Raw genomic sequence first — 16,502 nt, forward strand, 5'->3', positions numbered from 1 at the left:
TATTAATATATATTATTAACTCTTTCTATTAAGGAATTGTTCCATGCGAAAATTAAAAAAAGAAAAACAGGGAGTCTCTGACTCCCCCCGTTTCCGATCACCTACCCGCGTAATTGTTTCACTTAAATCCTTGTTTTATTTTTTTCCCTTAAAAAGCAATATTTTAAACTGAAACGCTGAACATTTTGCTTTTAAAATGTACAAGTGAAGTAGCGTTATGTAAGAATGTTTTGTTAAAATGCTAATCGTAACGAATTCGAGGACTACCTCAACTTGAAAATTATCATCTGCACTTTAAAGAAGATTTGACCTAAGGAATACAGATTGTGTATTAGAACAATAAAACAAGAAAAATTGCTGAGAAATTATTTTATTTGTTGACGAGAATTTTAACAGTTTAAACTGAGAATACTTTTTATCGTTAGGTTTATTTATTTTTAAAAATGTCAATTTAACTGTTAAGATTTATATCTTGCAACATGCAAATTCCTCTCTCTCTCTCTCTCTTTCGCTACTCTTAATTGACAATTCAGTGCGAGCTTACAAAATTAAAAAAAAGGCAAAGATCTCCTGACGAAAAAATAAATTTTCTGCAAAAATGAATAAACAGTCAATATTTAAAATATACCTGAAAAAATTCACGAATGAACACTTAAATTAGCAATGACTTTCAAATAAATTGGAATTCGAAAGAAAATTCGTTTTAGGTTTACATATAAAAATGTTTTTTTTTTTAGCTCATCGAATTTTAACTGCATAATTACATTTAAGTGGAGAATACGAAGAAAAAAATTCGGTAAAATTACGGAACTGTATTGACATTTCTGGTTTAAAAAAAATAAAAAATAACTTGGGTAATAAAATTAAAATATATCCTGTATTTAAACCATTTATTTGATAAATTTTCTATTCAAATTGTAAGGGTTTAACAGAAATTCTGGTTTTCACAAATATAGTTCTTATTACCACACATTTAGTAGAAAATACATAACTGAACAGTTAATTTTATTGAATAAAGGCCTATAAGAAGAAAATGTTCTTAGCTAACATGATTATTTACCATATTTTACCAAAATTTAACAAACATTATAAAATTTTATTTTATTGTTAACCTAAAACATTACCAAAACTCTTTGGTTAAAATTATCGAGTTTTTTGGTGTTTCCATAGAGCTAGAATTATGGTAAATTTAGCAATATTTTGGTAGTTTTGATCATACATTTTCTCATCTTACAGATCATCCAAATATAGTATTTTTTCTTACAAGTATAAGAGTTAATAATACTTATTATCGAATGTTAAATTTTCTCTGTATTTTTTTCTATAAACCATAGTAATTTCAAATTTTAAAATCTTGTTGTTTTTGCTCAGAAAAAGAAAATTTCAATTCTGTAGCGGAATTTTTGTGTCCTGCAGAGCGGCTCATACGATATTTTTTATCACTAAGTGTAGGAGTTAATAGTTCTCAAACAAATTATCGATCATACATTTTCTTCATTCCATCGTAATCCCTGTACACTTCTCTACAGTCCATTGTAATTTGATTTTTCTAAATCTTGTAGTTTTTGCTCTACAAAACCAAATACAGATAATAAAAAGTAGATTGAAGTTGGCAATGGCGCATACGGCATTAATTTAACTCCGTTGGCTACGCCCTAACGATTTTTTAATTTGGAAAGAAACGCATGGTATGGTAACGTATTATTATTTCTCTACTCAAAGAATTAAGGAGTTTTCCTCCCTAAACATTGCCCGTTCATAAATTTTTCTGTATTAGTTCAAAATTAAATAAAAACTGAGTACATTAATTATTTTTTCCTTCTGAACTTTTTTGCTAATTTAAGAAATGAAATACGGTTAGAAGTTTCTGAGTTAACTCATAAATATTAAGACACTAAAAAATTTAAATGCATGAATTACAAAAGATCTAACTTTAAATGCATTTGTGTCCAGATGAGAGAAGAACTGAATTTTAATAATTTATGAAGATGCGAAATAAGAAGATTTAACAATTTAATTACCGTTAATTTTTCTTTTATAGTTTTCTTTTTATATTTTAACTTTCTTCATTATTGCACGAACCACGAAATATAGTTAATTAAGTAAGTTACCGATTTATTATATCAATTGTTAAAATTATGGCAGGTTGAAACTGATTTCTCGCTTTATAATATTTTAATGCTAATTTTAATTTAAATAATGTTAATTTTAAAACACATGAATGAGAATGAATTTGATTTATTTGAATCATTTACAAGCTCTGGACTGTTCAGATGCAAGGAGTTTCAAAATCCAAAAAAGTGCAAAGAATTATGATGCTTTGTTGTACTTAAAAAGCATAAAAAGCGAGACTCTCTCCATTTTTAACAAGTTATATTACTTATCAAATAAGACCTTGATATTAAATCAAAAAATATTTTTCTTTAAAAATTAGAGTTTATTTATATATTTATTTTTCATTTACTTTTGTAATTTCCCACATCTGGTTGAAAGATTTTTGTTAGATACATTTTAGAAACAGAATTTTGATCTGTAAATGACTTTTACGGTGTATTGCTTTTCGTAATCTGCGAAATATGAGAATTTTGCGTTTTTCTGTTATATTTTTGCTTATTTATTTTTTTAGAAAAAAAAAATAAACAGTTCAATGAAAAACTTATTACGAACAATTGAACATAATAGTGGTTTTATGAAAATGTTAAATAATAATAATCGTCAGCAATATAAGGAAAGAAATTAAAACTGAAATTGATGATAGGGGAGATCGATTCACAACATAAAAAAATAACAAAATATTGGAAAAGTCTGAAGTTCTCAAGAACTGACCCCCAACAGGGTGGGATGTGAGAAACGCATAACCGGATATCGTTAACTTCTCAAGTTACCATACACTAACAAAGAGAGGAAAGGGATCTTTTTTTGAAACAGCTACATTCCATCACCTATACTCGTCCCCCTCAAAGCAAACTTTAACTTCTTAATTCTAAAATAAAGGTCTTTACTTCTTTTACTAACAAATATTTTAATATCATGAAGGGCACACAAATACACTTGCAAACTCCTTTTTATTCCTGAAATTTTATTGCATAAAATTGACCATTAAAATTCTTATGATTCTCTTTTTGATATTGACTTTACATTTAATACATGCAGTAAAAATAAAAAAAAAACGCTAGTTCTTACAACGTACAAAAGTGCTTGCATTACAAACTGCTAATTTTAGTGCAATCATTACTAATAATAATTCAAATTATTATAATTTTATCGAAAACTATTTAAAACAGCACTAAATCGATAATTAATTATTATGATGGGTCGCTCCTGGGAAAGCAACCCCCCTGTGCAAGGAAGGGACAGTGAGTAAACTTTGTTTTTGTTTTTACGAAAATAATTCGAAACAATATTTTCATTTATGGTTTGTTATAGTAGTGTAAAGATTAAAGTGTTAAAATTCTGAGTAGGAAACTTAAATCCTTTAATTTTCTATTAAGATATGTTTACTGGACTGTTCGAAATTGATTATATGGGGAAATTTATTTGAGCTAAGTCAAATAAAGAATGAATAAGTTAATACGGCAAAAAAATTACTCAGCGTAAATTACTCAACGTTGAATTACAAGTTCTTCAAAATTAATATTCTACAAAAAATATGAATATCAAAACATTTTTTTTTCCACAAAATAAAGAGTAAAAATTTAATTTAACTATGTCCTATTAGTTAAACTTCTTTATTCCTACTATAATTGCGAAATTTATTATATTTAACTGTAAGTAAACTAAGAATAAGTTACTAGATATCAGATATTATTGATATGAAATTTCATTGAAAGATTGGTTTGAACTGTTTTCTAAAAACAGAATTAATCCAAATAAAAAAGATTATTAAAATAAAAAATTAAAAAAAGTATGTGTTATTAAGAGAAAAAAAAATATACTATACAATTACAATTTTGTTAATAAAATAATTAATGAAAGTTAAAGAATACTATAAGTTTAATAACATGAGAGAATTGTAAATGCACTTTTCCAATCACTGGATACCCATTGATCATTTTTTTTTTCTTGGATAGATTTTTTATAAGGTCGTCATAATTTACAAAAGGTGTCTAAATTAATTTTTATCCTTATGTCAGTCAATGGGCCAAATTGATATTTAATTCCAGCCAATATACGTTTCGTAGAACAATACAAAATTCTTTTCTTCCTTCAGTATTAATGTTTATATAATAACTGCTGCCAAAAAGGAGAATAATAGTTGTGTATAAGTTAACTATAAAAAGATTATAAAATGCTTTAAAGTAATTTAATGTAACACTATTAAAAATACGCTCTGGTGAAAATAAAAAGAAAAAACTCAGTCTGTAAAGCAATGAATTATAAGAATTTCAAAAATTATCTTTTTATTTTTTATTATATCATTTCGAGATGCTTTTTGATTTTCGAGATGCTATCATGACTTTTTTCATGACTCTTAGAATTCTTTACTTAAGATAATAGTGTTGAAGTTTTCGATTAAATTGGTCTAATCGAAAAGTGCGAACGCATGAGAACCTAGAATAATGACATTAACACTGACCATTCCTAAAAATTTCGTTTTATATGAAGTTGGAAAAATAAACTGCATTGCTAAATTAACGTGAAACGAGCAGATATTAATAAATTTCCTTCTCTGTCAGAAAACTGAAAAGGTCCCTGACACCGCCACTGTTTTGGGGTTTACAACTTAACGTTACATTTTATCAAACACTCTTAGATTTAGAAACTTCACATTACGAAGATATGTAGGAGATTGAACGGAGATTACAATGGAATTAAAAAATAATTCTAAAATTAAGTCAAGATTATTTTTACTCTTAAACTTGTTAGAAAAATAACACGTGGGCCGCTCTATGGCTGCAAGAATTCAGTTGCAGAAGTTAAATTTGGTATGCTGAAAGAGTCAAATTTAGTTTATAACCGTAGCATAGAGTCATTATTTCCTCTTAGAAACTCTTATTTGTTTGAAAGTTATTACAATTTAAAAGGTTCTTTTTAATTTTTTCTTTAACTGATAAATATTTATCGATTGTTGTGGAAAAATTTTTCATTTACGCGATTTTCATAATATCCCTCTTGACTTTATTAAAAATAATAAAAATAAAGAAAAAAAATATATAGAAAAAGATTAGGTGTTGCCAAATATAAAACTTCGACATTTCATACCGACATTTGAAAATATATGTAGAATAAAGAGAAATAAGAATTGTTTCCTATATGATCTGTTAACAAGAAAAAATTACTTCTAATTTATTAATTCTTATTGTGTCGCGCATTCTGCCTTTCTAAATGTAATATTTTTAAGCACAGTTATTTATTATTCAAATCCAGCTATCCTTTTTATTTTGTTAAAATTAACAAGTTAATATAATGAACTTAAATAAAAGTATAATAATTTTATATTAAACAAATAATTTTTAATCGACTTTTCAGGAAAAAACAAACTTTTAAGAACATTCTTGAGAAAGGTTTGTACCCAATGCCTCTAGTTCTGAGAGAATAAAAAAACGAATTTGCGCGTGGGCATAAACTGCTTTTTCCATAGAACATCTTCAATGCGTAATAACTCTCGGCGAGACCGTTTTTCCTTATTTTTCATTTGTCAAAACTTAGTAATCCTTAAAATACAACTGCTGGCAATCCAATCGTAATTTTTATTTAAAAAAGTAGAAGAAAACGATTTGTACTTGATCTTCAATTATTTCAAACTTGATGAACGAGAATCAACTACAGGGATTATCGAGCGTAGCGAACATGTGACGGTGCCTCCATGTAGAAAACAAGGATACATAAAAATAAATTGTGTCGAACAACTATTATCAGTAAGCGTATGATTAATATTTAAAATCGCCCCTAAAAAGGGACTGTAGAAGCTGATCAATTGATAAAAATTTATCTGCTGCAGTCAAGGTATAAATTATCGTCACAATCTGAAAAACATTTAATATATTTAAATATTTGCATGTTTACGAACTATGATCTGTTTTTGATTTTTTTTTAAATTAACGTCAATCTTTAGCCGGATTTTAATAAATTAATTCTAAAAGAACTGCACTCTTTAAAAAGTAGGTATGAAAACTGGATTCGTTTTGTACTATGAAAATTGCCAAGTCGATTCGGCAGCATGAAATACTATTTCATTTTTCGCCAGTTTATGGTTAAAAGAGCTCCACTTAGTTCTAATTACATAATCATTCAATTTTGTCTAAATAGTTATGCCTTTTCTAAAATATTGATTTGCAAATTGACCGTAAATTTAAAACTATACCAACAGTTTAATTGGGCAAACAGATAAAATTTCGGTTCTCTTACCGTTATTTTCATATTTCAGCCATATTTCTGCTATTGTTTCCTAAGATTTAAAATACAGCACAATTTTAAAATTTGTTAACCCCAAAACCCCTTGTGAGAAAAAACAATGTTTTCAATTCATGTATAGGAAACATTTTGCAAATGACGTTTGAAAATGGATAAATGTGCGTTTATTATTTTGTATTGTTATGTTTCTTTCATTTTTCTACAACTAGGGAACATTATTGGAGAATGAGTAATTTTTCACACAATGCATTTTTATTTAAATCTTATATCGACTTCATAGAAGAAAAAATCGGTAACTTTTTTTAAATCATGCTATAACTTTTGTATTTTTTCCAGCTTTAAATACGATGCTATTTTGATTAACACTTGAATTGAAGTATGTGATGAATGTAAGTGTAAAGAAAGATTGAAACAGAGAAATTTAATGTTTAATTTTGTCTAATTTGCTATTAAGAGAATTGAGTTTTAAAATAAAACTCAATAACGCAATTCTGGTTTTAAATAACTATTCCGCTATTTAATTGGTAAAGGCAATATGCAGTAGAACATTTTTTTATTTATGTCACATTTTATGCTAGAATAAATAGTTCAGACCCTTGCCACACATGAATGATAGATTTGCTTTTTTTTAGTAAGCAGAAACTTTTGTTGGAGGGTTGTCCTTGGGTGGGGGAGGGATATGGTTTCCGCAGAGTCCGCGGGGGGTTATGCCTCGACTCATTCGCTGGACAGAAGCCGTACCGACTGTCATTCTGTATAAATTGGCGAAATTCTATCAAAGTTAAAAGAAAGGCAACCCTACAAGACCCGACACTTTATATTTTCTGCCATCTATCGGCAGGAATCGAAAACACGTCTAAAGTAAAAAATAAAAAAAACAGCGCCATCTATGAATTGCATTCAAAACAGTTTTTTTTTTTCCTTAATGTATATAAACTATTTTAAAAATAAATATAATACTGCATGAAAAAATATTTTTGTTATGCGAATAAAAAATAAATATAATTAACATTTTGAAAGTATAATTTTTATTTTTATCTATATTCTGTATTATAAGCTTAGAGAAAAAATTATTTGCTTAATATTTTGAAGTTTAATTAATAAAAATATCCAAATGTATTTTTATTATTTAAAAACGTATTTTGAAGAATAAAATTTCCTAAGCAATTATTACTTTCAAGTATTGCTTAAAAGTTTACGGAAAAAAAAGTTACTTACTTTATTGGACTAGACGTTTGCTACAACCAATCAGAAAATTTAAACACGATTTTTTTAAAATTCAAAATTCCTAAGACCATTTAAACTATTTTGAATCCAGTTTTTAAGAAGTAAGTGATTAAACTAAGATATTAAGTTTAAAATGAACATTAAAATAAAAAAAATAAAAAACCGTTTATATAAATGAAAAGTTTACTATTTTAAATCGTATATATTCATTATTACAAAATACTTAAATTGTAATAAAAATTAGTAAATTAATGTAATAAAAAAGCATATTTCATTAAAAATCCTTGCTCTAAATTCAAGATATTTATAATTTCAAGGAGGATATAAGCAATTTACAATATTTTTTTCTATTTATTTTCTATAAATGGATTTTTTTATTTACATGAATTTTGAACTTACCAATTCATTTTTGTTTTAAAGAATGTTTAAAAAAAGAATCATAGTCTGGAAAAAATTCATGTTAATTTCATTTGGTTAATTTCATTGTTCTAGTTATAAGTATTAATATTTATTCTTATTTTTAAGGGAATATGTATTCAATTTTTCTTGAAAGTAACAAATATATTATATTTCGAGTTAAAAATTATACTTCAGAAAATGATTTCAAAAAGAAAAAATTAAAAAAAAATTATTATATATATTTATTTAAAAATTGTAATCAAATTTAAAATGATTATTTTTATTAAAATTACTTTTTTTAAAAATATAATAGGTAATGCCACAGAAAGTATATTTAGATTATAATAAAATAATACAATTCTAGTTTTTAATATTCTATTTAAAAAATTAGCAGTTTTCAAAGAATAATGAAAACTGTTTTTTTCCTCTCAAAAAATACGGTTAATGTTTTATGAATTTTTTTCCTTTCTCTCCTGATTTTTTTCAAAGTTTTGAGTTAAAAGCACATTTTTACCAACTCTGCATCTATTCATTATTAATCAATTGTAACATTACATTTAATTAACGGTATACAATAAAGGTCCTGTAACTAATTAAGTGTAAGAGGCCAAACAGCGGTATACAATAAAGGTCCTGTAACTAATTTAGTGTAAGAGGCCAAACAACGGTTTTATTTTTCGGGCCTGTATAAGTGAGGAGTTATTCCGCCGCTTCCTGAAATGCCTCAAAACAAACGATAAAGGACCGTATTGTACTTGCCTTTTGCCGTTATCCTACCTAGAATGCCAGCTTACGGCCTTACGTTTGCCGTGAGGTGTGTGCTTACTGGGAATCTATTATTTTTATGTAGAATTTTATCAATATTTATTTCTAGTATTAGTGTTTATTGTATACTAAATTTTATTTATTATTGTTGATGCATTTAATGGTTTTAAAATAATAATCACTTTTCTGTAGTTTTTTCTTACTGAAATTGAGGAATTTGTCTTGTAAGCAGTTTTTCTAACTTTAATAATATTAATGTGTAGATTTTATTTTTATTTATTTATTCATTTTAATGCTAGCTTATATTCTATTAAACAGACTAAAACCTAGCGTTATGACCAGTGCTTAGTTAGGATAATATAACAGTGTTGCTGAAAGGATAATAAAGGAAACAAGTCATCAAAAAGAGACTATTATTAATCCTAGATATATCTATTAACTTATATCCATTTAACTCTAACTAATCATTCAATTTTAACTCTAGATAACTAATATCAGTGTTACTATGTAACCAATTTTTAGATTCATACGAAAAGCATGTTTAATTTTATACTTTTATTAAAATGTAAGTAAGGGATAAAATTTGATATTTCCTTTACAATCTTAAGCAGTATTGATTTCTGAAAAGTTTGACAATTGTTTGCTTATCTAAAATTTAAAAAAAAAAAATCATTAAAGTTCTATTAAGTGCTAAAATCTCTTGGAAATTTTTTTTAAATTTTTTTTTTTAAGCTTAGTTGTAAAAAGTGAGTCTTATTTTATTAATGATGCTGTGGTCAAAGCACTTTAATATCTTGTAACCTGCTAAATCAACTGTAAATAAAAGTGATTTCAGAAATTCGTATCTGAATGTTCTTATATCTGATATTAGTAATAATGAATGTTATAATGTTATTTAAAAAAATATTCAGGGTAAGATTAAATTATTCCACAGTTTCAAAAGTTTCAGTTGTTAATTTGCAAGTATACGACCTATAAAAATAAAGACAGTAAGTTCTGTTGCATATAAATGTTCAAAAGCAAAAAAAATTTCGAATCTGATTGGTGCAAATCCTTTGTGGGCCCATCAACGTACGCAATGAGAATAACTCTGTAGCCGAGCGTTAATAAAATCTACGTTTGACGCTCAGAAAAATCTGTGCGAAATCATTAGAGTTGTTCCTCAGAAATAGAGTTTTAAATATCTGACTTTTTGAAATTTTGATTTCGCAGGAACTATAAAGTATGTTTTTGTGCCTGATTTTGTCACTTAAAATATCGCCTGCTTTAGTTAATTAGCATATTTGCGGTCACTGCCTCAAACCATTCAGATTGAGTCCTAGAACAGAAAGATTCGATCATTAGATCAAAAGTTATTCAGGGTGGTCTGTTTATAGTTTTTAGCACTGTACTTTATTTCTTAGAGGATATAAAAAAGCATTGATCTCTTAAATCACAAATATTTAGTAATTTTCTAGCATTTCTTAAATTACTGTCGAGAAAAGCGTAAATTTTTGGAAGTTTAAAGAACAAATTTGTAAAAAGGTGCTTTAAAATAAAAATAATAAAAACTAATCCATGTAAACATGAATTATAATTTCTTAATATATCCTCCTATATAACCAAGCCAATATTTTATTCGAAATCATTTTAAATATTGGTGAAAATTAAGTTCTCCAGTTAAGTTTGTCTTCTAAAAGTAACGAAGTGTTACAAAAGTAGTTTGAAGTCGCTACATGTAGAAAGAAGTAGTAGTAGTTAACTACTAAGATGATATGTAAATGGATTGTTTTATAAATTTTAGAAGAATCTACTGTACCACAAGTGCCGATGAACAGATTCATTCCTCATCACCCCCCTCAAATGACACCTAATGGCCTTGTTGGAGGATCTGTTGCTGACACTATATCTCAAGACTACTATGCATGGGGATATGAACAAAACTAACTCTCATCTTAAGACAGTGGGTTCATGCCAATTGATTGTTTTTACTACAAAAGTTCTTTAAAAATTTGATCTGTTCTTGAAAGATTGTTATTACATCTTATGTTGTAAATCTGTCAATTTTATGAAAAATTTACCTGTATTGATTTTAAGCATGACTTGTTAGCATAAAAAAAAATTACTTTTTTCTATTGTACTTGAAATATGATGAAAAAAAACCTTACTATAATCTGTTGGTAAATAATATTTTAAGTACAAATCAATACAAAAAATATTATTTTGTTTTAAGAAAATAGGACATGGATGTTTTTTAGTTATAAATTGTACTGCAGCATTGTTTTGTAAGTTATGTAAAAACAGAAATTTAACTGACATAAAACGTACAGAAAGTTGAAATCTAAGTGGCTGCCAGACATCTTAGCATAAAAGAATTTCAATCTTAAAAAAAAAAAAAAACAGACTGCTGTTCTGTATAAAAACAAAAACTATAATTATGAATGCACTTATATAATTCTTATTTTTAAAAATGTGCTATGGTCATCATAAAATAATAATCAGCAAAAAAAATTCATTTTTTTAAATATAATAATTTGCAATAAAACTTGCACAACTTTCGTATGCGTCTAGGTTTGTGTGTTTCGCATGAACATAAGTTACAAATATTGCTGTGATCATTTGGTGCACTTAAATTATACATCTCCCCTACTTTCCACAATTGCAATATCTTTATTGTACATTATCATAAAAACAAAACAAAAAAATCATTTTGGGTTTAAAGCTTTTATGTTGTATAGCTAGCAATTATTTACCAATTTGTATAATGTTTCGTTGCATTTATATGTATAATTGTATAAATGTTTTTAGAAAACAAATTTTTAGAGCCTCGCTTGCCATTTTTTTATTAGCATAATGTTGATTATGTAAGCATCTTCATTGATTTACAACAAAGATAATTTTTATAGTGAAGTTATATTTGTAAATAGGATAGATTTTCATGCGAACGTATGCCGTTTAGTATTTTAGATTATACCATTTATAATGTACATTTGTTATCTATGTAGTGTTGTTATGTTGATTTATATATACAACATTTTTCTTTGTTCTTTCATATGAAAGGCTATCTAAATTTCTTTCCTGTGTGTTTTTAGACTAAAATAAGGCTTGTTAAAACTCATCTTATTCAATTTAGATTATTGGAAAAAAAGTATTGAAGTATCGAAATTTATTTTTTTAATAAAAGTAATTTCTTTTTTTATAAAAGTAATTGCTTCTGCAATTTCTTGTTTATTAATGTCATATTCACTTTTTAGTGCTGCTTGTCCAAAACTTTAAACAAAAATTCTTAACTGCGTGTTAAAATAAATATCCTTAGAAATACACTAAGTAAAACATGTATGGCTTTGTTTGGCAGCTGTTCTTAATATATTACAGCAGCTAATATTTCCTTTTTATACTGGGGAGACAATTGAAAAATACGTTATTTAACAGAACGGTCACTAGACTTTGCGGGACCCTTTTAAATATTCTCTCTTTCTACTGTGCCTTTGAAAAATGAATCATTTAGAACACCTATATTATTGAAATAATTTTTTTTATTTATATTTCATCTATGCAATATTAGTGGCTGTTAGAAAGACGATATTTTGTGTTTAAGTGGTCTGCTTAGATATTCATCTAAAATTGTTAAATTGAACCTTATATTTTAATAATAAATATTAACTCAAAATTTTTTTTGTAAAGAGCCCATGGAAATTTTTAGCCTGCTGTCTTCTTTTTTCTTCTATTTATTTGATAAAATATAAAAAAGATATTTTTATATTTTCAATACAAAAACTAATTTTAAAAAATTGATTTTCTTATAATTTTTTTTTTAACAGTACCGTTGTGGGGGCCAAGACAGGTCCCCCTCCCCCATTCGATGGCTCTACATTAAAATTTAAAACTCTGGCTGGAATACTTTTTCATGTCTAATAAAAACATTAACGCTAAAATATTTCATCGAAATTTGTTGATTGTGTGCAGCTAAATGTATCAAAGTATTGTTTTAATGAACAACGAATAATGTTTTAAATAGTTATGTATGAAAGTTTTTACCTTAGTTAAGTGTCCCATGATTGTAACAGAAGTCAGGTACTCTTAGAGTTTGCTCATAATGGCTAATACTAAATGCCATATTACAACTAATTCAATCGAAAAAATATCTATAACAAATTAACAGACTTGGGTATAAAACTGGGCATCAGTTCCTTTTCCTCCGGCTAGATTTTAAAATGGTTTGAAGCAGCAGGTACGAAGAAAAAAAAATTTTTTCATGTACAATGATACAATACGAAACAATTAAAATTACTACTTTTAACTAATATTTTGTAATAGATCCATGTTATAAATAATATTAGCTATCTCTATTCTGGATATGGTACTTTTTGTGAAACTAAAAATTTTAAATACAATATTTCGTTTTTATTTCATATTAAATAAATACATTAGTGAATCAGTTATTTAATGCCGAATATAAAGGTATTTTTAAGTGTTGTTGCCTTATCAGAAAAAGAGGTAATATGGCTGATCTTAAAAATTCTACTGATTGTGGATGATACTGAATCCATTGTTTAGAAAGCTTCATTTCATGGACTTAAAGGTATTTTATAAATAAACATTGAAATGTTTAAAATTCAAGTAGTTTTCCCAGAGAGCTTTATGAAATTTCTATGTGCTTTACATTTAAAGAGAATATTTAGGAACCCTATTTCTGTATAGTAGTTTACATTAATAGATTGCCTTTTGAAGCACACTAAAGTAGTTTTTTCATGTTTTTTACCTTTTTTTTTAATAGGATATGAATTCCTATCTGGGAAAAGATGCATCATTCATAAGTGACACTTTGAAAATAATGAAATTAAATTCTTCATTTTGAAAATCTTATCGAATTTTTTTTTTTTTTTTTTAAACTCATACTGAATTAATTATCTTAAGGCTGTTTCTTGAATACTCTGTCGTCACACTAAATAATGCTTTTCAGTGAATGATGTGCTGTTTTCATTGCTGCTGTGAGTTTGCAACTGTTATTGATAACAGTTAAATAAAGTTAAGCCCACACTGTATTCTAATTCTAATAATGGTGCAAAATCTCAATTTGGAGAAACGACCACAGTTTATTAAAAATAAAAAGTACTTGTAATTTAACTTTTTTAAAAATTACTCCACCCTTATATGGACTCAAAAATTTTCAAAATGGTGAGTTTTCATTCAGATTTTAAAAAAAGCTTTCCAGGTGCGCAATTTAAAAAAAAAATCCTGTAATATCTTTACAAATGTTTAATTATTTTTCTGCTCTGAAGTCAAGATTATTCCTTACACAAAAATTGTAAGGATTTTTTTTTTTTCTTGATGAAAGGCTTCAAAAATAGGATGAAAAATATTTTTTAAAAAATCTGGTTTTCCGAAAGTGTTCCGATTAGATGTTAAAAATGAACATTTATTTTGTCTGCCATATGTTTAAATCGGGTGGTTTTCATTGAAAAGATTTTGGCTATCTGCATATTAGTGTTTCTCTACATAATAAAACGAATTTACTCAATATAAAGCTAATGAAATACTTTATATTATTTTAGATTACATTATTACCTAATTGAAGGTCACTTTATAATACAACATTCTTTATTATATAGTGAATTTCCCAAGGTTAAAATTGAACTTTCTATGCAATGTAAAATATAAAACACATGTTAATTAACTTATTAGATAATTATTTAGCTAGATTTTACACCTGTTAATTGTTAAAATAAAACTAGTGTTTTTTGTACAAGAGGTAAAAAATATAGAACTGACTTTGTATATAAAATAATGATTATTTCCTTTTTACTCATCTCTCAAATATTGTTCCTCTTGCCTTCCAGTTATCGAGAGCAATTTGTTGGAATTTTAAGGAAAAGAAATTTAAAATTTACTTCCATGTGTGTTTAATCTCCCCTCTTAAAAAGTGAATACGGAAAAAACAAATGCTTCGAAATTCCTAATGATTAATTAACTTTAAATATATATATATTACTAGTAGATAAATTCATTGTGGTAATCAATATTTAAAATTTACAAGAACTGTATCTGTGATTGTTTGTATTTTGTAAATATTGTGAGAGATCTCATTCTATACTAAGTAGATAAAAATTTTACATTGAAAGAAAAAAAAATTGAATGTCTTTGTTTATTCAAAGTATGTGCCTACAAAGAAAGAATTGGCCAAAATATTTTCGATACTTTTGTTTCTCTTTTTTTTTACGAGAGTTTTAAATTCTCATTTGAAACCAAATATCCATGTATTCCAGATGACTTGCCTTTTTGTCTGCCAAAAATAAAATGTATTTTTTGTATTATTTTTTGACTCTTTCTTTTAACACAAATATATTGTTATATATCATGACAACAGAACGTTTACAAATAATGTAGAAATACACCCATAAAAATGTTCTTTCAACTAGAGTTCTAGATAAGTATGTGTATTTTTGGCAATTATGACTCCCAAATATAAAGCCGGTTTCAAGGAATTATAAATCCTACATTGTAAAAAACTTGTTATGGTAAATCAAAATATACCCTAGGATTTGTGTGTTTTGAACTAATTACGGTCTTAATTTTTTTTAATAAGCATATACACTCACGCAAATACATAAGGATATTTTCAAAACATATCCCACAGATATTTTAATATAAAAAAGCGCTAACTGTCCATTGTATTGTTAGCTTTATATATGCACACGGACCTGTTTTGGACTAATTAAGGTCTTTAAAAACATACTGTAAATATTTCTACACATGTTTAGGTTTTTCAGGAAAGTATGACTCATTTTTTTTTAACAGGAACCGGTTTGCAACATGTCTAGCTTCAAACAGAAATCGTAAAGTATCTATTGTAATATTTTGCTATGTGAATGCACTGGGATTTCTGTATTAAAGATAAATTAAGTTCTTTAAAAATTTTGTTTAAATATGCATTGGTAGTTTCGGAAAATATGACCTATTTTTATACGAAACCAATTTCAAATGAATCGCAATAAAATGCTCTGGGATTTATGCGTTTTGTTCTAATTAGAAGTTAGCTCTACATGTGATCTGTGCTTAGCTTTTTTTAGAATAATTTAAGCTTTCATAAAATGTCCCATATACATTCAAGACATATTGGGTAATTAGACAATCATGTCTTTTTTTTTTTTACTTTCAACATCTTAAAAACGAATTATTACTGAGTTCAATGCGATGAATCAGAATGGCGATTCAATTCAAAAAAGACTACCATTCATATCTAGACATTCTTTTGGTGCAAGACTTGAGATGGAAATTATTCCTTCCTTTAAGGCCATTCTTATTGACTATGATCCACACTCATACGAGCATCTTACTAAATTCGAGCCAATTTTTTAAAGAAAAAAATTCTCCTTTTTTCTGCAAATATTTTGAAAATATTACGTGGTAATTAAAATAAAAGTTAATACACTGCCATAATTAAACTAAACATATTATGGCTGAGAATACACAAAAATTTGGAACAGAAAAAATGTTCATGTTTTATTTAAAGTCGTGCAAGATTATTATAGATTTTATAAGTCCTGCAAGAAACCGAAACTAATTATTTAATCCATTTATTATGTGAAATAATAAGTTTGTGAGAGAAAAAATTATGTCTGAAATATATTCATAAAATATCTCGGTAAATGATTATAAAATATCTGGGTAAAAATTAAGTGCGTGGACCGTATTTAGTGAGAAAGACTCTTAAGACTTATTTTCCTCTTGGTGTTAATTTTAAGATCATACAGTGTGAACGGCCCTTTCACAGCTCA

General features: G+C 26.5%; 1 protein-coding gene across 19 annotated transcripts in view; it reads left to right on the forward strand.

Annotated features, from left to right (window-relative positions):
- The window catches only part of LOC107450753 (membrane-associated guanylate kinase, WW and PDZ domain-containing protein 1), a 115,599-nt gene extending 103,205 nt beyond the window's left edge, over nt 1-12,394 (forward strand). For all 19 annotated transcript variants that reach the window (XM_016066635.5, XM_043052998.3, XM_043052997.3 and 16 more), the window contains exon 19: nt 10,529-12,394. In XM_016066635.5, the coding sequence (XP_015922121.2) occupies nt 10,529-10,671 (143 nt within the window). In that variant the 3' untranslated portion in view covers nt 10,672-12,394. The remainder of the gene's footprint in view (nt 1-10,528) is intronic.
- The last annotated feature ends 4,108 nt before the right edge of the window (nt 12,395-16,502 follow it).

The sequence above is a fragment of the Parasteatoda tepidariorum genome, chromosome 6, assembly GCF_982258835.1.
Source record: "Parasteatoda tepidariorum strain Cologne lab strain chromosome 6, Ptep-v5.0, whole genome shotgun sequence".
NCBI classification, from domain to species: domain Eukaryota; kingdom Metazoa; phylum Arthropoda; class Arachnida; order Araneae; family Theridiidae; genus Parasteatoda; species Parasteatoda tepidariorum.